This window comes from Sprattus sprattus (assembly GCF_963457725.1).
Source record: "Sprattus sprattus genome assembly, chromosome: 5".
NCBI lineage: Eukaryota > Metazoa > Chordata > Actinopteri > Clupeiformes > Clupeidae > Sprattus > Sprattus sprattus.
Genome location: NC_137924.1, coordinates 26,511,053 through 26,535,002, shown reverse-complemented (window position 1 = coordinate 26,535,002; position 23,950 = coordinate 26,511,053). Strand labels below are relative to the sequence as shown.

Here is a 23,950-nt window from a genome sequence, read left to right as displayed (position 1 = left end):
TATGGATATGTAACACGGCATGTTTTCTTTTTCTTAAATGTTAACTCACAATTTTCCACACCGCCACAACATTTTCGAATAATCAAACCGTCTCTGTGTTCGGATTAGACTGTTTTTGTTTTGCCTAAATTAAATAAATCTTCTTGTTCATAAATAAGATACTCGCGCTGACATCTTGTGTGAATGACACGTTACCAACTCCATTCTGCATTGAGACCGACTAAAAAATTGTGATTGAAAATATTATTTTTCAATATTGTGACTGTATTGCACATGAAGGTAAAACAAAATAATTTTAATGACTTCTGCAGAGTTCTAGGAATTTGAGAGGTCACTGTATTACACGTTTGGGGTGGCAGAAAACCTACAGCAAAAGAACGTGAAGCATACATGCAACACTGACATGAGGTATTTCTCTTCCATTCCTAACGCTACCTCCTGGCCTTAAAGTACATGTGATACGCTTACCCTTCAAATTGATGTCTGAAACCTAACACGCGCTTTTCACAGGTGCTCGAGCCACTGTAAATAAACATGACATAAGCGGGAAAGAGAGCGCGAGAGGGAGACGTCGAAAGGAGGGGGGAGAGAAACAGTGCTTGGCTTTATCAGAACTCAGCTGTGCTGAGCCAGCTTTTACAATTACTATAATAGGTGTTATAGATGAGAACAGACCCCCGAGATATATAATTTTGGATTGTAAAGAGGGTTGAGGTCAAGGCCAAACATGTACGCAGGGCATCTACAGCACCCTCCCGGTTCCCAGGTAAATATCCATCTGGAAAATAACGGTGGAGGCCAGACCCCACAGTTTATTTGATCCATTAGACAGGCTGGCGGAGAGAAGACGTCAAGATGGACCGCAGAAGGTGGAAATATTATCTTAACCAGAGGCAGGTCGGACGGTCCGTCCAACCATCACAGTGAAGGGGAGGTGTTCACGATGTGTCGCGCTGCTGACCAGCACTGAATGATGAGGGGAAATGATGATGGCTGTACCAGTGGTCTTTTGTGTGCGTGTTTGTGTGCATGTGTGTGGTATGTGTGTGGTATGTGTGTGTGTGTGAATGCATTTGCATCTGCGTGTGTCTAAGGCCCAATTTCCACTCACATATGTATGTTGTGGAGGATGGACTGCAGGTGTGAAAGGGATTTTACATCCAGTGTGTGTGTGAGTGTGTGTGTCGAGTTGTCAGTAGACATGCTGTAGGTGTGAATAGGTATTCATGAGCGTCAACACTGTACAAATCATTTCAATACAATATTCTTTTACATTTATTCTGTCCAAATAAATAGAAAACATGACAAAAGAAATAAGGACTCAAGTGTGTGTTCAACAGTGCAAGGAGAAGCTTGTCTCTCTCACCTCACCTGTACAGTAGAGACAGTATCACCAGTCTTGCTTTAGTTTTCCGCAGCGTCCATAAAAAAATGTCCCAGAATACACTCTGGGCAAACAATCAGTCTCCTCAAGATCGCAGGGCCAGTTGGATACAGAAGAGTTCTTTTTCCCACAGGCCACCGGGAAGACTGTGCATCTCTCTCTACATCAGGACTTTCCTTTCCTCCATCTCTCTCTACACCAGGGCTTTCCTGTCCTCCTTCTCTTCGTCTGTTCATCTGCAGAGTTTAGCTGTTCGCATATTACAACCAATAGCGGTCTTTACTTTAATCGTAACATGACCTTGAAATGGGACCACAACAACCATAACAAACTGACAAACTTTACTACATTACAGACGTTTATCAAGTTTCTCCATCCCAGGATCACAAGAAAACTTTCTTCAAAAGCAAAAGAAAAAAAGAATAATGGCTTGATTCTCCCTGCTTTCCTTTTCTATGACATGAGATTCCATTTCAGGGTCAAGTAATAATCACATTTTTGGGATGAAGGTAAATAAGTCTATTAATCTAATCCAGCTCTTTTGGAACATCTGATGTAACATTAAGTGTTACATTAAGGCTGTGACGAGACCCTGCAGATAAGCAGATCCATCTTCCTCGGAGGACAGGGCAGCCATGGCGTTAACACAGACAAACAAAGCCCACACTCAGTTGAACCCCACGCGCTGCCGGACCTCCTTCAGTACCGGGGAGGCCAGCTCACGGGCTTTCAGGGCTCCTTGGGCAAGAACCTTCTCCAAGTGGTCCCTGTTTTCCTTCAGTCTCTGAATCTCCAGCCGAATGGGTTCCAGCCTCTGGACCACAGCCTCGGCCACCAGCTGCTTGTAACGGGCTGTATCTATCCCTTGGGCCTGTTGGACCACCTCCTCCACGCTCAGGCCCGTAACAGCGGAATGGACCGACACCAGGTTGGACACGCCGGGCCGAGTGTCAGGGTCGTAGGTCACCTCGGAGGTGAAGTCGGTGACGGCACGTCGGATCTTCAGGACGATGTCGTCAGGCGAGTCGGTCAGGTTGATGGTGGCGTGCTTCTGGGGGTCCGACTTAGACATCTTGGATGACGGGTCACGGAGCGATTTCACTTTTCGCGTGGAACCTGAAGGAAAGACAGAGAGAGTCAGAGAGAGGGAGAGGGAGAAAAACAAAAAGAAATAGAAAAAATGCTTAAATAAGATACCCAGACATCCATGTATATGTCCCATACTTACATTTCACTATGTACATACACGTAGCACTTATTTCATCCTGTTGATGTATGAGAAACAAGCCCATTGCCTTTTTCACAAAGGAGGGAAGTCTCCCATTCCTGCATTTTCTTCGAGGCAATTTCAAACAGTACAAAGTTTAGTACCTGCTAAATACAACCTTCAACAAGGGCTCATCCAAACCATACAGACTGTAAATAAGCCACAACAAGGAACTGCTAATCAATAGCTTTTAATCAATAACTGCGACGTCAATAGACAATCAATCAATAGACGTCGGTACTGACCCAGTTAAGCTTCACTCTCCCCCTATTCAGTGACATGCACGATGCTGTTGGGACCCGTCATCATCGGCGATATCCATGACACATCACTACATCCCTTGTGCTGGTTTCAAACATTCATTTTCCAAGGAACGACCTTTGAACTTCTGGCACTGATTATAGCGCATGTGTCGGGGTCGTATTTGATTTTCAGACCCACTTTCATTTAGGCAAAAGAGGACCCCATCCCCCCCGCCAAACTACAGGAAAAAAAGTCCAAATCAGCCATAAAAGAACCTCATCATCATATTTTTCCCCCGCTGTCCCCGTGCTACCCTGTCTGAAGTCACTGTGCGGGAACTCCCCATGTCTATTAGCACCCTATTATTTCAATAGGGGAGCATGGAAGTCTTCCTTTAATCAAAGCGCCATCGCACGCATGATTGCTTGCATATTGTCCTTTTAGGACGGCGATAATTATGCACCATAAAAGGTCGTAGCCAGGCAAAGGGGCTTGTTGTGCTCCATGTTGGAAATCCTGACTGTGTGCGTACATGGATATCACTGTGAGTGCACGCACACTACCTCTTGTGTGTAGAACAGAGGAGTTCACAGGAACATAATATGTGAGCAAACTTAGACAATGTTCTTGGTCTTATTGGACTCACCGACACGTATATAATGTGTGTGTGATTATACGCATACGAGGATACTGTGTCTATGTTAACTCTTGAGCCGTGGCTCAACTGGTCTGGCCTTGGGAATCACAATTTCCTAGTTATTAAATTGTGACCCAGATTTTATAGAATATAAACAAAACAAAATAAACAAAAAATGCCAACCTAAACATAGGGCCTACTTTTATCCGAGCATTCATAGTCAAGTCTGACATCAGAAAGTTTTGCTTCACTTTTCTCATATTGTAGGCTCTGCATCTGCCCCCCTCACAGAACTTTCTTTGTCTCTATCCGAGAGCTCCCTTTTCCCTTTTGTGATTGAGGCATGAGAACTGCAAAGACCCAGCCTTTTCTATTTCAAAATAAATCCCACAGTTCCAAGTATTTTCTCCAAAAGTCATCAAAGTTCTGAAGGAACACACAAATTCTGCAACCCACAGACAATGATTCCGCAACCCACTTTTGGGGTTGCGACCCAACAGCTGAGAAAAGTATGCTTTTACATGTAGACCTTTTATTTTTACTGGATGCATTGTGTGTGTCCACATGTGTGTGTGTGTGTGTGTGTGTGTGTGTGTGTGTGTGTGTGTGTGTGTGTGTGTGTTTGTGTGCGTGTGCGTATTTTATGCGCCTGCAAAGCCTGTAGTGTATATTCAGCATGAAGTGTGTGCCTGCGTGTTCACCATGTAAATGCTTGTGTACATAACCTACTGAGTAGCGCACGGGGCTCGGGGAAGAACTCTCCGTAATGGTGGTTGAAGACCCGGGCCAGGTCCTGAGCCAGCTCCAGATGCTGGACCTGATCCTCACCGACCGGAACATGTGAGGACCTGCCAGACCACAGGCACACCCAAACCCACCCTCAATAACCAACAATAACCGATCATAATAATTGATTTCAGTCGGAGGTGCAGTCGGAGGTGCAGACTAGGCCAACTAGTCCACAGTAAAATTCTTAACATTAATCTGCCACATTTCAAAAAATACTTAATAACATGAAGTATGTCTATGAAACAGAAAAAGGTTGAAAAATTCCTTTGTTAATTGATGTCTTGTAAACTTGTAAGTAAAATTCAAAATACACTGAGCAAGCCATGAGATTAACGATGCAGTGCTAGTATCTTATAGTCAATCTTATAGTTTTCCTTCTAACTCCAGCTGGGTTATGAAGTTATATATATATGAGGCAAATTCAAAGGCATAAAAATGTAAAAATGCTGCATCGATTTCCGTGTTTCATTTTCAGTTGTAGGGCTCTCAAAAGAGTGTTTGCGACGAGACTCACTTGTAGAGGAGAATGTCTGCCGCCTGGAGAACTGGGTATGTATACAGTCCAACACTCCCCTCGTTCTTCTGTTTGCTTTTCATCTGCAGAGTGAGGGAAAGGGAGAGAGAGAGAAAGAGGGATCAAAAAGCGACATGGAGTAATAAGAAAGGATATACAGATGTTCAGCTCTGCACTTTGTCACCCATTCAGCCATTAAAAATCAACCAATGATACCTAATAAACACATTTTCACGCAGGCTTTCTCTCAGACTTCCTTTGACTCTTGGTCTGACGACCCTGCTCTCCCACATACACACACATAAACATTTTTCTCTCCTTCTCGCTTGTTTGGCTCGAGCAAACAAGTTGAACAAACAAAGGAAATCCAGCCACCGGCAGGCCGGCTACGTGCGCATGGGGAATCTTCTCGCGTTAGCGCCGGCTCTGGCGGCTCGCCGTTCGGGAGGGGATGGCTTTCTTTTCCGGCACGTTTGCTGTGCACTCGACCGTGGTGCAAACAGGGAGGCGAGGGAGTTTACGAGCCGCCGCCACCTCGCCGCTCCAGCAGGCAAGCCTCTCTCACTCCCTCTCTTACTCCCTCTCTTTCTCTCGCTGCCTCTCTCAGCTGGCTGCCCGGTGAACCTCTAGTCTCCTTCAGAGCGATGGTTCGGCCCGGCACAGCCTTGCTGACCCGTTGACTCAAACTGGTTGAAGCACGAAAATAAGATCGAGCCACATGCACGGGGCGAATCAACGTTCTAACCCATTCCAGCAGACTATTTGAAAACATGGATGGGGGAAGAATATGAAGGGAGGACTGAATGAGAGTGAAATAGCACAAAAAAGTTTAAAAAAAAACTAAAATAAAAAAATGCCAGAGAGCAAGAATCGAGAGGGAAAGGAAAGAAGAAGAGAAAGAAAAAGGGAGAGAGGGAACTGTGGTGAGTTAGGGATCAGCTGCACCTTTCTGCACACCCTTCATCCCCTTCAGTGGTTTTGATTAAACAACAAAGAGGCAGACACGAAGACAGGGACAGAGGGAGAGAGAGAGAGAGAAAGAAAGAAGAGATACAATAAAAAAAGAAGGGGAGAGAGAGAGAGAGAGAGAGATGAAGGCTGATGGACAGAAAAAGAGAAGAAAAGAGAAGGGAGAGAGAGAGCGCTTTAGTCTCTTTTAAGGGGCATCGTAAAACACAATGGGCTGGACGTTTTTACACAAGGCAAACATGGAACATCTGTGTGCGAACGAAGGCCCTCCGATCGCTCTGATGAAGTGACGCGGGGTGACATGCCGTGACGAGGCGGGCACTTTTCTCACCTTCCACTGTGGCAGGTGCCTCAGGCGGGGCATGCTGGTCAGACAGCCCAGAATCCAGGAGAGCTCTGCATGCTCTGCCACCTGCGGACAGGTAAGGGGAGACTGAGTTAGAGCTGGACTCACACACACACACACATACACACATGTGGAGACACATACACACACACACAAAGACACACACACACATGTGGAGACACACACACACACATATTGCGGACACAGGCACAGATGTCCACACTTGAGAACAAGCACGTCATCTAAGGAGCATCAGACACTGGCTAAGGAGAATGGTACAATGTAAATACTTTCAGATGTGAATCTAAAGGTTTCAACCTCTTTTTCTAATAAAGGACATTTTATTCTACCCTTCCTAAATCTGCTCCACAAGTCTTACACACATGATGCTTGGCAAGTGTTATATTGACTCTACACACATACATACACACACACACAGTGCGAGAGAAAGAGAGCGCGAGAAAGAAAAGGGAGTGAGAGAGAGAGAGCTCTCAGCAGAACCCCACTTCTATAAATGTTGTCCAGTGTCTATATAGGGACCATTCTTAGCCCCCCCGTGTGGTGTTTAAGAGTACTGCAGGTACCCCCCCCCCCCCCATATGCTACCCAGTCTCTTTACCAACCCAAACAGATGATCAGGAGGGACCTCACTCTGTCCATCCAACCTCAGTCGTAGTAAGGGGCATCCTCAAGTCACTCTGCACAACCAGAAACCTACAGTTTGCCCTCCTCACCAAACACATCTGAGGAAGGTTTAGAACACGCTGCTCTATATCATCATACCATACCATACCAAAATGACAAGGATGGGGGCATGGCGCCTTGGTGACTGAAGAAAAAGGAGGAAGAGGAGAAAGGAGCGAAGACCACTCGTAAGAAGAAGTAAACTGGCTGGGCGTTGGCGATGTCGCCGCATGACGCCTCTCTCTTTTACAAAGGGATTGTGAGACACCTGACTTAAGCCCCCACGAGAGAGAAGAACATAAAACACAATTTCACACTAGCCCCCTTTTTTTTAATCGTATATACATTTAGAAAAATAAAACCTATATTTACAGCATCCGGCCAGCCTATGCGAGCGTACGTAATGGCGGGCATGTCAATGACAGCAAAGGCACTAAAAAGAAAGCGATACCGCTCAAGATGTTGTTACACACCACCGGCAGAAACATTAGGACAGAACCCGATCTGTGCCTCGATCCGCCACGGGGACAACGGTGCTTATGTAACAAACGGCACGCACAGCGAGAGCCGGTAAAAACCGCGGGGTGCGAAGCATAAATAAAGATATCACTCGAGCATACCGTCCGAGCGCCGAAAGGAGAGAAAGCTGGAGCCATAAAGGCCCATTCGCGCTTGCCTTCATGTGTGGATTTCTATTATGTGAAACTGCCAAAAATATTCCCATAAATCTAAAACTGTGGACATTATTCCGGTAAAAGAAAAGGGCGTAACCACAACACACAACTCTTTCTCTTTCATTGTGTGTCTCTCTCTCTCTCTCTCTCTTTCGCTTTCTTTCTTTCTTTTTCTCTCTCTCTCACACTCACTCACACACACACACACACACACACACACACACACACACACACACACACACACACACACACACACACACACACACACACACACACACACACACACACACACACACACACACACACACACACACACACACACACACACACACACAAAGAAACAATCCAGACCTTAAATCTGATTCGGTTTGAAGCCCCTCACTTAAGACACGATTGATTTCAGCTTGTCACTGTTTTTTTTCTCTCAATGAAGTCAAGTGTTTTCCTTGGGCGGCAGTTTTATTTTTACATGTGGAACAGACCAGGGCTCGTGTGTTCAATGGGAGGTCTCCGGCACTGCCAAGATATGTGGCATGAAGTTAAACGGGAACAAAAATAGGCCTCTGTGTGAGTGCATTTGTGTGTGTGTGTGTGTGTGTGTGTGTGTGTGTGTGTGTGTGTGTGTGTGTGTGTGTGTAAGCATGAGAGTGAGTGTGTGAGTGTGTGTTTGTGTGGTGTGGTGTATTCATATGTGAAGTGCTGAGTTGGTGCACACTTAACAACACACACACACACACCGGCACATGTTTGGGAGGAAAGTAAGGAGAAAGCCACACTCTCAGGTGTCCAGTAGGAGGGAAATGTCCACCCTGATTACGGCGCCCTTCAGACGGTGGTTACACTGCAGATATCATCAGCCCTTGGGCTCTCCTCACTGGGATGAGGCAGGTTACTGCACACACTACCTGTGTTATTTACACTCCCTGCTCCCTACTGTACTTATGGGGCCCCCTTTTACATTCACAGTAGAAACAAGTCCGTTATTCCTGCACACACACACACACACACACACACACACACACACACACACACACACACACAGGAAAGGTTAAAGGGTAGGTTAAAAAAAAAAGATAGGATAAAGAATGCCATAGTGAAATAAATTGCGGAATAAATACAATTAAATAAAAAAATAACGGCTCTTTCCTCAGATTCATCACAGACACAAACAGAACTTGAAATTGATTTAAGACGCCAACAATATCTCAAGTAACCACAATTACCTGGCCTTTCTACAGAATCAACACACACCTAGGATATCGCCCACTCTACCTGGAGACGGAGATTATGGGATGGCTACCGGCAGGCAATGATGCCAACACTTCTCACTGGGAAGCCCTGGAAGCTGGAGGGTAGCCGCGAGAGTATTACACTCTCCTCTTTAACCGACAGGCATTATTTCTACTTAACTCCTTGGCCGGTTCAGCTTAATGTGTTTGCACAGTAACCTCCCCTCTCCTTTCCAGGAATATATTTCCCAATTTGATCATGATGGATGGTTGTGTTAAGGTCCGTGTTTGGAGAAAGGACAGGGATTTCCATCACAGCAATTTTATTATTTATTTTTATTTTAGTTTCAATCTGCAGGTGTGTGATAACTGAGCACTGTGCATGTTCAACAGGCATTCTCAAAGTTTGTGCAACACACAAATGTAACTGGCCTGTTAAACAGGCAGGGTCTTTCTTTCCAAAAGAGGACTATCCTGAAGGTTTACACTATGCACAAAGAAATCAAATGCTTCTTCTCCATGCAAAAAAAATCACTCACAGTCCAAACCCTGCACCTAGTGAGCTGAAAGGCCACCAGTAATTGTGGGGAAATTGTGAGGGTCAAATAATTTGACCTGCTGGTTGTGGCCCACTTGGTGTGGAACAGCCCATTTGACTGGGGGTGACACGGACCCAAATAGGCTACCTACTGCAAGGGAGGTGCAGGAAGTGCTACCGTCGTCACCTCCCCCCTCAACCCTTTCAAGTAGATCCATCCATCCATGTAATGTCAGGGGTCAGTTGGGAAGTAATCAAATCAAGACAAAAAGCTATTATGAAAATAGAGATCGAAAATACATATGGATGAAGGTCACAAAAAGAGAAAGAGTTGAAAAGTAATTAAAAATAATTATCTCAAGGCCGAAGCTACAAAATGTCTTAAGTTAACAAATCTAGTCAAAACTAGCGATACCTATGTCAGTGCCAGGCAAAATTAAGCATACTGGCGCCAAATGAAGGGGAGGAGCAAAGAGTCCGGACACAGGCTGATTCCAGGGGAGAGCAGGGCCAAGAAGAGGAGGCCGCTGCCCAGAATGAGTGACATGACAACTCCACAGGTGATACTGCATGGAGTGGCAGCGTTAGCAGAGCTAGGCCAGAGGGGAGTCATCATACGGAGCCTGCCATGACTTATTCTGCGTGCCCAAAACCAAACGTGTTTGATTTGTTCTTTAACTACCATCCAAACCAGAACAAACAAAACAAACTAAATGTTTCAATTGCAAGAATGACATGTTCCATGGCTCTGAAACAACAGCAGCACTGCCAATTTAATATCTATTGTTCAGCTGAGATATTATAAATAGCCTGATATTGTGGCGCATATTTTGGGGAAAATTAGGGGCGGTCAAGGTAAACACTGCCAGGCCCGAATTATGTTCCCGGCCCGACCCTCTGTGTGTGTGTGTGTGTGTGTGTGTGTGTGTGTGTGTGTGTATGCAGGGCCCACCTGAGACTGCTGAAAGAGGATGGAACGCTCGGGGTCGATGCCACAGGCGAGCAGGCTGGCGGCCATGTCAAGAACGTTCTGGCGCAGCAGTGTCGGATCCTGGGGCTGGGTGATGGCGTGCAGGTCCACAATGCTGTACAGAACCGAGCCGTACACGTCCTGCAGGGACACCCAGCTCTCCAGAGCGCCCAGGTAGTTCCCCAGGTGAGGCACGCCTGTGGGCTGGATACCGGAGAACACCCGACCCCCAGGAGGATCCTACAGGTGGGGGAGAGAGGGATGAGAAGAGAGAGAGAATCAGAGATTGGGGAGAGAGGGATGAAAAGAGAGAGAGAGAGAGAATCAGAGATTGGGGAGAGAGGGATAAAAAGAGACAGAGAGAATCAGAGATGGGGGAGAGAGGGATGAAAAGTGAGAGAGAGAATCGGAGATGGGGGAGAGAGGGATGAAAAGAGAGAGAGAGAATCAGAGATGGGGGAGAGAGGGATGAAAAGAGAGAGAGATAAATAGCTTAAAACAATGAAATGAGAAATGTGTTGGTTTCCCCACTGAATCTACAATGAGAAACAAGGAGAGGGAACAAAAATAATCAAAGACGCAAGAAAAAGAAACTTCTTAGAGAGGGAGAGAGAGAGAGAGAGAGAAAGAGAGAATAGAGGAAGGAAAAAAGAGATCAGAGAACAAGGGAGGGAAAACAAATAAAATGTGTGTAAAAGAATGTAATAAAAAATGATTTTGCGAGAGAGAAAACAGTGGAGAGCAGAAGAAAGAAAGAAGGGAGGGGAAAGATTTGTGTGTGTGTGTGTGTGTGTGTGTGTGTGTGTGTGAGTGAGTGTGTGTGTGTGTCAGTAAGTCTGTATATGTGAGAGAGTGTGTGAGTGTGTGTCTATGTGAGAGAGATTGTGCCTATGTCTACGTGTGTGTGTAAGTGAGTGAGCGAGAGTGTTTGTGTATGTGAGAGAGTTTGTGACTGTCTAAGTGTGTGTGTGTGTGTGAGAGTGTCTCAAACACCTGCAGTTCCTCACACTAGCAGTTAGGAGTCAAGGCTGTCGGAGACGGAGGAAGCCAGCGTGGGTTTTACGGCTGTTATCAAAACGATAAATCCAAGGCATGCCTCACACTCCAGAGTATCCTACGGGGTGAGAGAGCGACAGAGCGGAACCCCTTTCCGGCCAATAAAAACAGCCAAGGGCCCTTAGGCCGGCCAATGAGAGCCTTTTAAAAGCAGCAGAGTCGCGAGGGGGAAACGGCTCTCCACAGTAGCGCGAGCCTTTCCAAGCGTTTTAAAAATAAAGAGGGGGAGACCAGTCGCGCTACGGGGCGACATTAAAAACACTTTAGCATCAGATACCAGTGAACAACAAAGGCTTTGTTTCATTTAGAAGGGGGTGAGGAATTGCTCTTTCCTCCTTGAATAATATAGACACACGCACACACACTCATTCACACGCACGCACGCACGCACGCACGCACTCAGATACGGCTTGTAGTTGTTCGACTCCCCGGGCAAATATTTAGTTTCATCAGGGCTGGTTCTGGCGCAAGACTGTTCCACTGAGTTCTGGCACAGGGTTCCGGTAATCCCGCTAGCCCCCTGGAACCGATCCTGTCCTGCTTGGAACCGTTCCTTCACCCACAGCTACGCACCAGGATCAGGAGGAAAAGGATGAAGAAGAGTAGGAGGAAGACTGGGAGGAAGAGCAGTGAGAGTAATAGCCCCGCGGCAGGTTTGGGGGGCTTGTGAACCTGATGTCTGGGTTCATGTAGAGGAACCAGGCAAGGTAGCAGTGCCCCAGCAGGAACCAGCCATGTGCCCCATTTAAGATGAATTCCTGAGGTTTGGGTTTGACTTGGGGCAGTGAGGGGGGGGGACTCTTTACGACAGGATCTTTTCTGATGACTGCCTGCTCTTATTTCAGCTGCAGAAGAAAAAATGGAGCTCCACTGCATCTATCATACATTATGGTTAAAGGCCCACAGCCAAGGTAGCCACTGTGTGTGTGTGTGTGTGTGTGTGTGTGTGTGTGTGTGTGTATGTGTATGTGTGTATGTATGGTCCACACATTCACATTTAGTCGGTCAGATAAAACCATAAGGTCCATAATACAGAGGAGGACTATGGCAGCCTTACAAAACCAATCTACAACAATCACCACTGACTAACGTTTCTTCTTGCGTGGTTCTGAAACTGATCCGACATCAGTCTCTCTGTGGGCTCTGTCCGTCTCCCATGCCGCTTTGAGCTGGTAGAACTGATCCAGGGTCATTTACGAAGCAGGGCCCGGCAGGGCAGGAAGGAACAGGGCACTTATGTCATTACCGAGAATGAGTAATCACAGTGGACTGCCACCGGTTCAACAGGGGGGCCCCTCTCCGAGGTGTCAGGAGTGATTTGGGAGGGGGGCGCAGGCGGCTGGTCGGTACTCTGGCTCATGTGTGTTCTCACCTCGAGGCTGACACGTCCCCCCCACCCCACCCTGCACTAACCCCAGGTCCCCTGGGAACGTCATTAGCCATGCAGACATGGTAATGGTGTCATTCAAGACAATCGCACCTTGGCTGAAACCCTGCCAACGACAACCGCCGACGGAATAATCAGTGTATCACACCTCGCATCTACCGGGAGCCGGGGAAGAGGGCGCAGGGGTGGGGGGAGAGGAAAATGTACAAGAAGTTATTTTTTTTTAATGGCTCGGAGTCAGGGGGGCTGAAATTAAATAGGAGGCTATACAGCGAAGAGAGGAAAATCATAACAAACGGCTGACAGACTGAGAGAAGGTTTTTGTTTTTTTCACGATGAGTTATGTTAAGCTAATTAAAAAAAAATCCTGAACTGTAAGCATCAATGGTTACATTTCATAATGGTGGTATTGAAGTAAAACGGTTTTTATGTGCATGGAGTTTCTTAAACACGTGTTGAAGGATGGAGTAACTGAACACATAGGGTAGGATTGCGTTCATCCACAACGTGCCAAGCCCCAGCCAAAACATCTCAGAAATACGTGTCTATGGCCCACTTCTCAGTACAAACTATCCTCTCTGTAAGGAGTAATACGGTCAACTTTCTGCAGCCGTTCAACTTAGTGGTGTCAAAACTTCGACTTGACTTGAGGCAATAACCGTAATGCTTTCTCCCACAAGGCCTTCAAGCATTTCATGACTGTCAGAGACCTCCCCCTACAGGCTCCCCCAGAACTCATTAATTTCCCCTGTCCGCAGTACCAGAAGTCTCCTCCATCATTTACGAACAAATTCCCCTTCTCTATATTCGTTTTGTGTTTCGCTGGGCAACACACATTTGGTTTCTAACCAGAACCGAGTTCCGTCTGAACGCCGTTCAGTGTGGCAGATGCAAAGGTTGATAAATCAGTCCAGTCATGGACCTCTCGAAATGTGTTAATCCAAACACGACTGGTGTAAACACGACTACAAATTCACGGCATTTCGTGTACTTAATACATTAAGACGATGTTTTTGCTCTGCGGCCTGGGCAAATGCCACTAGGTTGCTTGCGCTGTTACGGACTACAGACAGAAGCTGTTCGTGCCTGTAGTCTGGCAAAGGGCCCAGGCTGCTTGTGTTGCTGCAACAAAACTGTTGGTGCCCATCCTGCCAGCGCGTTGGGCCCATCCTGCCAGCGCGATCTGGCCCCCTCTCAGGGGCTGGTGTGCATAATCTTTCAGAATGAGAGGAATTTTGCAGGGAAATGCTGCAAATATTACCGTGGCGACTAGCATGGTACACTGCCAGATGCTGGAGTCCTGTTTGCATGAGTAATGGCGTGTTTGTGTGTGTGTGTGTGTGTTTTCTGTGTAAATGTGCACATCAGGTACACCTCATTTTAAAAAAAAATGATGCGTCTCCACGGAGATGAAGACATCTAATTGGTCAATTCACCAGGCCTCCATGATGTGAGGAGCTACATTACTTTACCCACCTCCCTCCCCCAACTCTCCTGGTACACATGTTCTGTCTTTTTTTCATTTAATTTCACTCCATTTTGCTCTCTCTCTCCATTTCCGTCTCTCTTCATCCATTCACGTAGTTCTCTTCTCTTTCTCTCTTCCTCTCAATCCTTCCTCTCTCTCTCTTTGTGTCTCCCCTTCCTCCCTTCTCCTTAATGACACACACACACACACACACACACACACACACACACACACACACACACACACACACACACACACACTTCCTCCCTTCTCCTTGATGACACACAGCAGGAGTGGTAACTCTGGGTGTTCGCTCCTCATATATAAAACTGACAAGCGCAACGCTGTTGTGCTGCGGAACAGGCAAGGTGACGAAAGCCTCCTTCATCTGTATCCAGCAGATGGCATATACATTATCCTGTGTGTGTGTGTGGGGGGGGGGGGGATAGGAACACCAACAGCTCAAAGGGTTACATACACTACCAACCCATGTTTTCACACTTGTCTACATTCTTATGAGATCATGAGTCTAAGCCCACGACACGCGTACGTATGGGAATGGGGAAGGGGAAGATGGAGAATGTATTTAATAATGTGTGTGTGTGTATGAGAGACAGTGAGTGAGAGGGTGTGTGTGTGTGTGTGTGAGAGAGAGACAGTGAGTAAGAGGGTGTGTGTGTGAGAAAGAGAGACAGTGAGTGAGAGGGTGTGTGTGTGTGTGAGAGAGTGAGAGAGAGGGAGAGACAGTGAATGTGTGTGTGTGTGTCTGTGCGTGTGTGTGTTTGAGTTTAAATGTGTGAGAGATGCTGAGTGCGAGTTCACACTCGTATATTTTCACAGCTACTCAAGTTCATCCATGTGCCTGTTTTTGTGTGTGTGTGTATGTGGGCATGTGTATGGTTGCAAGTGTGTGTGTACAAATGCGTGCGTGCGTGTGTGTGTGTGTGTGTGTGTGAAGGGGAGTAAACTGAACCTAGGGAGTGTGTGATTGAACTGTTGCGTAATTGGAGGTATACACTGTCAATTCAAGTGCTTTTCCACTCCTTCTCTGTGTGCATGTGAGTGTGTCTGTGTACGTGTGAGAGAGTGTGCAAAAGTTTAAGAGGGCTGATAAAGGGTTTGTGTGTGTGTGTGTCAGTGTGTGTGTGTGAATGTCAGTGTGTGTAAGTGTGTGTGTGTGTGAGTCCAGTTTGTGTAAGTATGTGTATGTATGTGTGTTTGTGTGTGTGTGTGAGTGTCAGTGTGTGTAAGTGTGTTTGTGTGTGTGAGTGTCAGTGTGTGTAAGTGTGTGTGTGTGTGTTTGAGTGTCAGTGTGTCTCAGTGTGTCTTAGTGTTTGTAAGTGTGTGTGTGTGTGTGTGTGTGTGTGTGTGTGTGCGAGTGAGTGAGTGTCAGTGTGTCTCTGTGTGTCTCAGTGTGTGAAAGCGTGTGTGTTTTTGTGTGAGTATCAGTGTGCCTCAGTGTGTGTAAGTGCGAGTGAGCACAGGGTTTGGTGCACACACAGGGTGTGGTTTAATAAAGACCAGTAAGAGAATGTGTCTGTCTCCCATGCCTGTTAAAGAACAGAGACCTTCCTCTACGTCCTGAGGCCATCCCAGAGTCTCCCGTTGCTCACCCGGGCCTGGTCCGTCCCACGGAAAGCCGAGCATGGAAAATAAGACTCAGATCCCAGCCCAAAGAAGGACAATAATGATATTACTCAGCAATGCACTGCCTCCATTAGGCAGAAAAACAGTCCCGTCTTCGATTGGAACTGATTGGGTTAGTTACAAAAACAGAGGAATGTTTTCTCTTTTTGTAATAATATTACCCCGTTTTTCCATGTCCAAGGAGAACCAGAGCAGCAGAGATTCTGGGGAAGAGCAGAACGGCCTGTTCACCGGGCTTTTTTGGTGACAACACGGGAAGGATAGAAGACTCCTTAGGCTTACAGTATTCATGCGCTCCACTGTCAAACTGGCGTCCAGAGCAGGGTGGTCAAACGCGGCGCTTAAACAGTCGCACCTAACACTAGAAAAATAAGACGGGGGCATCTAAAACTGTGTGGTCTGCACGGTAAAGAAGTACACCTGCCTGTGAAGACAGACTGAAATGGGTTCTGAGTTGACCTGTCCGGTTACACCAGGGTTAAATAAATAACCTGTGGTTGCAAATGAGAGTGTGGTTAAGCCCTGTTTAAAAGATAAGTAAAACTTAAATAAATAGAAAATGCTTAAATAAATAAAAACCTATATTAACAGCATGTGGAATAGGACTGACGCTAATGTTCATTAAGACAATCAGACTTTTAATATGAATAGATAAACACAAACAAAGGATGTACTGTGTCATTCACACGGACTGGCATCTGGAAATTCCTCATCTGAGGTGAGGCAGCCTGTGACCTGAGTTTGGCCATGCCTAGTTTACCTCTCGAGTCGGAGAGCAGGCCTAGTTTACCTCTCGAGTCGGAGAGCAGGCCTAGTTTACCTCTCGAGTCGGAGACCAGGCCTAGTTTTCCTCTCGAGTCGGAGACCAGGCCTAGTTTTCCTCTCGATTTGGAGAGCAGGCCTAGTTTTCCTCTCGAGTCGGAGACCAGGCCTAGTTTTCCTCTCGAGTCGGAGAGCAGGCCTAGTTTTCCTCTCGAGTCGGAGACCAGGCCTAGTTTTCCTCTCGAGTCGGGGACCAGGCCTAGTTTTCCTCTCAAGTTGGGGACCAGGCCTAGTTTGTCTCTTGAGCAGGAGAGCAGGCCTGTCTATCCTGAGCCGTGTGAGGATTCAGTCGCAGTGCTGTGTGGCACAGTGCAGCACGGCCGAGGAGAAAAGGGGATGGGAGGCGACACAGAGGATGAAGACACCAGCCAATCAGAGGTGCCGACGAGGCGAACAGAGCAGCATCTATTAGCCTCTCGTACATCAGAATCGAGAGCCCCCTCCAAGCCTCGAGCTAACAGCAAACAGGCAGCAGGTGACACAGACACCACCACATCACCCCCCACCCCATGTCTCCCCCAACACACACACACACACACACACACTCCACTCAGACCACTCAAAGCGCTCTCCTCCATCACCATATCAGCATCAGTGACCGCACTGTGGCGCTTATTTCAACACGTCGGTCGCTACATCCCTTCCTCCTTTTAGCGGATCTTCCAACCACAGAGGGAGCCCCAGGGGTCTGGGGGGGAGGGGCTTCTGAGGACTCGTCCAGAACGAGGAGAAGAGTGTCTCCCACTAAGTACACGGCGCACACAGAGCCCAGTGTTATAAGTCTTTCTTTCAAGATGTCTCTCTCTCTCCAAAACGACTCTTTCTTTCATGCTCTCTCTCTTTCTCTCTCTCTCTCTCTCTCTCGCTTGCTCCATAACGGCTTGTTCATTATTTCAAGATCTCTCTCTCTTCATACTGGCTTTTTCCTTCTTTCAAGATCTCTCTCTCTGTAACTGCTCTTTCTTTCATGCTCTCTCTCTCTCTCTCTCTAACCTTCTTCTCTGCTCCTCTCGACGGGGCCTGTTTAAGCCTCGGCCAACAGAGGCGCTTCAGTGAAGTATCGAGCAGGAAATTGTGTTTGGTGTACCCCCCTCCCTTCCTCTTTAGTGGGTGACAGAGTGATGGGGGGGAGCCCATGTTTGTCCGCACGGTTAACACGCGCCCAGCTTGAAACAAAAAGCTGGAGTGACCTCAAATCAAAACAAGACTAGCTGATACTGAAAGAGAGACTTAAGAGAGGAATGGATGGAAAGACAAACAGGGACGAGGTGGCACAGCCAAAGCGCAGGACAAGGTTTTTTTAGAGAGAGAGAAAGAGAGAAATAAGGAAAGAAAGAAAAAGCCAGAGAATCACAAAAAGAACAAAGATTGTGAACATAGGAATGGAGGAGGAGCAGAATGTGAGTGTACAGTTGAATATCTGTGTGTGTGTGTGTGTGTGTGGGAGAGAGAAAGAGAGACAGAGTGTGCGCGTGTGTGTGTGTGTGTGACAGAGAGAGCGAGTGAGCGAGCGAGAGTGTGACTGTAGACGTCTGTGTGTCTCGGTGAGGGAGTGAGAGAGAAAGAGAGATCGAGTGAGAGAGAGGAGGGGCGGCGTGTCCATGAGTGTCTGTGTGTGAGAGAGAGAGTGTGTTTGTGTGTGTTTGTTTGGGGGGGGGTCACAGAGGAGGTGGCAGGGGTCCGCCGTCCGGCGCGTTTGAATAAATCTGTGGTTGACGTCTCGGACAGGTGAGATTGATGAGGTTCCTCCGCGCTTCCCACTGTGCGGTGGGCCGCTGTGGGGGCGGCGGGAACAGAACTGGTGCAATGTGGAGAGCCAGGACTCGGGGCCCTCGCACTCCGCAGGGGGTCCCCCTCCCTGATTAATGGGACTGGAGGCCCTTCTCAAAAGAAGAAGAAGAAGGAGAAGAAGAAAAAAAACAGCCATCCCAGCAGAAAATGGGCCTGGACGAGCACGGTCCAAAAATAACTGGGACAGCACCGCCACGCTCACTACCACCTCTCCACCACCTACGCCATCCAGGCCAGGGCCCAGACGGCTCCAGCCTCCTCTGACACGCAGCGCCCTGGAGCTGGACTGTTTATCTGGGACGAGGCTATCTACCGCACCATACCGCAGCACCACCCTGTTAAAGAACATCACCACATAGCCACAGCCATAAGGCCTTCGTCCAGATCTAAAAGTAGTCCTTGGTACTTCTAAAGTACTCAAAGTTAGTTTGCAGGCAAATTTAACTAAATATTACTTTTTTATATATATATATATATAACTTATATATATTATAATGGTAGCTAAAGATATAATTACTTTTTCAATACAATTTTAGAATGTTGATGATTTTACAATGAAAAAAGACAAATACAATAGAACGGAGATGGGTATATGTTCTTTCTTCTATGTAACGACAACTTTTAAGTCAAAGATACAGGTATAATGTCATAGGTCAGCTGTTAAATCCTTCAGCTGTCCTACGTATGTTAATATATAGATATTTCATCGATCAACCATTTAATGACAGACATGACTCGTTTTTTGGTCTCCGTTCAGACGAATAAAATAAACGGTGAGGCGGTAGGCGACTCATAACACAGCATAAACATAAAACTCACAACGAAGCAGAAATAACCTACACCTCATAAATTTATCTATCTATAATTATGGTAGCACTCAGTAGCTATGCTGGCCAAGAGTGTCCACATCTTAGCCCTCTCTCTCTCTCTCGCTCGCTCTCCATCTCTCTCACTCTATCCTTCCCTCTTTCCTCAGTCTCTTGCTCTTTCCCTTTCTAAGCAGTCCAGTAATTTCCTCCTTACTCAGAGCAGACACTGACTCAGATTGAGCCCAGCCCGAGAGCGCAACACCAGATACGTTTGACGTTTTAATTAAAAAACGTCAAGGCTGTCCCACGTCCAAAACCTCAGACCTTGCCCGCATGAAGTAAGTCCTGGACAAGGACGTGACTGAAACTACATCAAAGTTGAGCTACAAGCGGACTACTTGGAATGTAACCTCGCAGAATCCAAATAATTAAAACACATATATTTTCACCTATTTTTAAACATGGAGGGTGGTGAATATTTGAGAGACATCCATTGCGCCCCCCACCCTAATCCTTCATCATGGCGATCCACACAGGCCTGGCAAAGGCACTGGTGTGAACTGAGAGGCCTACATGACAACTAAAAATAAATAGTGTCATCAATTAATGTAATCAAACTAGACCTCATGTTTTCCTCCTCTCCTCTCTACTTCCCTTCTGCCTGCTGCTCGGGGGACTGCTTTAATGGTTTTAGCCGACACCGCAGCCAGTGATTCTGAACCTGAGGAGAAATTAGGAGCGACTTCCTCTTCCTGAAGGCTTGAGCTGAAATGACTGATATTAGCCATTAAGACCACAGGCGATTAAAGGCCAGATGGGGAAGGCCATGTTTTATAACAGTCAGGGGCTTCTGCCCTGGTGTGCTTCCTGCTATCCCACAATGCAACACTCCCTGGAATGAAAAGAACATCGATGTGAAGTTATTTTGCGACTGTCCTGTTGAGATATTCCTCCAACAAACAAGAATGTTATTTACATATAATATTAGTCAATGTAAGTAAAAGAGTGGAACATTAATAATGGAAAGGACAGCTGAAGCCTGAGTTAGGTAGTAAATCCGCTTACTTCACTTTAATCACAACGGAGTTGGCAACGTGAACGATAACACCATAATTCATGTTAAGTACTTGTGGGCTGCTGAAACTATCTTAGGATGTTTTTCCCATCTCCAACGAAGCGAAGGTCACTTGCTGTGAGACGCAATCCTTCATATGCCTTCACATATTTTCTTGCAAACAGCGGGGTGATGTAGTGAATTGTAATTACATTTTTAATATCCTGCGACCATTGGAATTATGCACTCCATCGAAGCAAGGAGGCGTGGGTCACAGATCATTTCGGTATTAGCCTACACTGGCTTCTCACACTCCTTCAGCCGTTCGGAACTCCGTGTCGCTTTGACGCACATCGCACCTCTGGGCACCGTAAGAATGCCGGTGTGGCTGCACATTTGGAGAAAATTAAAACAAAACGAAAACCAACACTTCATTTCTGATGTTATTTCTGGTAATGAAGCACTGCTGTGATGCTTTCGTCTCGGCCGCCAGCCCGTTCCGAGCGCGGCCCCCTGCCTTGCTGAACACCTCCGCGGAGTCTCCCGGGCCTCCGTTCTAACCAAACACAGACCAGCCGAGGGAAGTGCGTACATTCTGCAAAGCTTTGGCGCAGTCACTAGCCCACTGCGCAAAGCAGGTCGTCCATCAAACCAGCAATGTCGTGGGTGCAGCATTAGGCTATAAGTGTATTATAACTTAAAAACAAAACTGCAATTAGGGTCATTGTTGTAACCTAGTGCTGTTACCAATAGTTATGAACGTACAGGGACTCATTGTTGGATGTTAACACTCCATTAACATCTCTCGAGCCCGAGCATATGTGCATAATAAGCCATGGCATGTAATATATAAGAATGTGAACCCACCCCAGAGCAGGTCACCCTTAAGTACTTTTCTGTAAAGTTTCATAGGGCATAGAAAGGGCTATTTCTTTTTTTTCCCTCCTAGTTATAGGAATGAAAAGATGTTTAATTCCTCGTGCTATTGGGTGGGGACTTGCCACAGCTGCCAATCCTTACGGTTACGTGCAAGTACTAATACCAAACAACCAACTCTAAGTATTATAACAACAGGGTGCACTACAACCATTATACCGATACTTAACAATAGTTAGCAACAACAACAAAGATGTCTTGCATTTCACTGGTCAATCGGGCACCTTTCTTCATCAGTATTTTGTTGAATTAGGCCCATGACACCTCCAGCCACCTCAACAGTGTCGTCTGGCATCACAGACTGTCTGGCGTCCCAGGGTTGGCAGGGGTTACCCTCGGGGGTATGAACCCGGGTTAGGGTAAGGGTAGGGATTGGATATAAACTCAGGTTAGGGTAGAGTAAGAGGCTGGGAGTGGTAGAACCCCCCAAGATTACAAATCCTGGATTAGGTACCCAAGGCTAAGGGTAGGGTAATAAAATTAAATATTAACCCTGGTCACCTTAGGCACACAAACATCTTGCAACAACAGGCTTGTTCACGAAAAACAGGCTTATTCTCCAAAGTCCACAAGTAGTCGCTTTTTCAGCTACCTCAGACAACTCCTTTAAAGCTCCTTTGAGTGACCATTCTCGAAAACCAAAAGAGTTGTGACTGATCTAGCTACAAAGTCTCTAACACCTATCTCCACTGGTCTTGTGTATGCTGGCCAACCCTATTGCCTTGCTTATTCTACATAGTTCAGATTCTTCCTTTCAAAGGCTTCCTCAGTCACATCTTCAAAAGGAATCGTGCTCACACTCAGAATACAGCACCATGTCTGGGCTCAAAGCAGTCACAACAACACACTGTGGAACTTGAAGTTGCCTTCTGGCATCAGCCAGCGATCTCCAATCCTGCGCAGAGCCCACATTCCATCCTGTAGATCTTCCTTTTTCTCAACATTATGCCAGTTCATCCTTTACCTGAGAAGCCACAGCTGCTCATCTAGTTTCCTCTTCTTGCTCACGGACCAAACTTTGACTTTCCTCCTTGCCCATTTCTAATTGTAATTCAACTTTGATAACAGCCAACAGTTGTTGTAAGTGTCATCGTGGTGTTCCTATAAGCTTGGATGGGAGGTAACCGGGCGCTGCAGCCTCTCACAACCAACAACCCATTTAGATGCTCTTATAATTAGCCAACCTCCATGGCCATGGTGAAAGCCAATGGTGGAATGGTGCACCCAGCCAAGATACCAATTTCCAAATGCTGCCATAATGTGGTGTAGTTACTTGTGTTGAACTGAATATCCTCAAAATATGCTTTGACTAACCCTGGAATCTTCCCAGGGGCCTGAAAGTAAGTGAATGCCCCCCGGGACAAACTGTGTGGCACCCATTCAAATGCATTAGTGATAGATTACTTCAATGAATAAGAGAAAGAAAAAACATTGCGTCATTGATTTTGAAAAATTGTACTGCTGTAGTGTATTGCTGCATCCACAAATCTTGTTTCTGGGTGCATCTGTAGGGTTTAGGAGTTTGCGTCTACGATATATTGTGATGGTGTGCAGAGACTATTTGAATAGCCTATCCAAATATAATAATAATATATAAATAATATATTACTATTTCAATAGCCTATTCATATTCATAACCTCTACAACACCAAACACCCTTAATTAACATTTGTTTCCTCTTTGGAATAATGCTTCATCTTCCTGACACATAGGGAGGATGAGGTGGAAAAGCCTTGCAATGATGAGCATGTTGTCCTTGGCAGTAGGTCACAAGAACCCTGAGTTCTTGCTTGAGGTTTGTATGCATTTAGCTTATAGCTTACGCAGCTGCTGTGTGGAGGGCAGCATGACGTGGTAGAATTTATGCATTTTTGGTTACAGCATTATATGGGAACATTTTCACACCTACAGAGGATAGTAATGAGATAGTACTATTGCCCACATAGGTGGGTTTTCCAGTTGTGGTGTCTCTTAGCATTCTACCATGAAAAAACAGGAGAATAGGAGAATTTTGGCACATTTTTCATGGGCGCACCCCACAAACTCAGCTGTGCTGCTCATCCCACAAATGCATGTTCCTTACAAATGTGGCACCATTTAAAAGGGAACTAAACAGGCTTTCCAAAGGTATAAGATGTATTGCCGAGAAGCATTGTTACAACAAAGAAATAATCTACCAAACACAAATTTCCTTACTTTTTGTGCTATGTTTAGATTTGTATTCGCAAAGGATTTATTTATTTATCTTTATAGATTTATTTACAGCTAAGTAATTTATGGCAGTGATTTTTTTTTTTTTTTTTTAATGAAGCACAAAATGCAATGCAGCACATTTATTGCATCGCATCCAGAGCAGACGTCCAAACACTACCGCATAATGTTAAGGCTGTAAAACTATAGTTATAGTTAAAGTAACACTATGCAACAATTTGACACTTTTTGAGATATGGTTTTATAGGCAACTAGTTAAGGTACCATCCTCAAATTCATTTTTGCTAGCATGGTCATGTGAAAGACAGATAAACACATGAGTCTTCCCCACTAGCCATCCAGGATATGCCCTATGCCGTTCTGTGTTACGGGCTGGTACACCCTGCAAAAAGGATGAAAAGCTTTCAACGCATGACCTTGCCAGCTTAACTGCCAAAAGACACCAGTTAGTGTGTTGGCAAGCTTTTAACAGTGTCAGCTGGGCTGTTGGTGGTGTTTGCAAGATTTTTGCATGCCTTTTAGGTA

At 46.1% G+C, this 23,950-nt stretch overlaps 1 protein-coding gene across 1 annotated transcript in view; it reads right to left on the bottom strand.

Annotated features, from left to right (window-relative positions):
- Positions 1-1,326: 1,326 nt before the first annotated feature.
- wars2 (tryptophanyl tRNA synthetase 2, mitochondrial) overlaps positions 1,327-23,950 on the bottom strand; it is a gene marked incomplete at its 5' end in the record, with an annotated part of 23,367 nt that continues 743 nt past the window's right edge. The window contains 5 exons of the mRNA XM_080838927.1: positions 1,327-2,500; positions 4,261-4,379; positions 4,835-4,917; positions 6,135-6,215; positions 10,227-10,484. Coding sequence (XP_080695053.1) covers positions 2,052-2,500; positions 4,261-4,379; positions 4,835-4,917; positions 6,135-6,215; positions 10,227-10,484 — 990 coding nt within the window. The 3' untranslated portion in view covers positions 1,327-2,051. The remainder of the gene's footprint in view (positions 2,501-4,260; positions 4,380-4,834; positions 4,918-6,134; positions 6,216-10,226; positions 10,485-23,950) is intronic.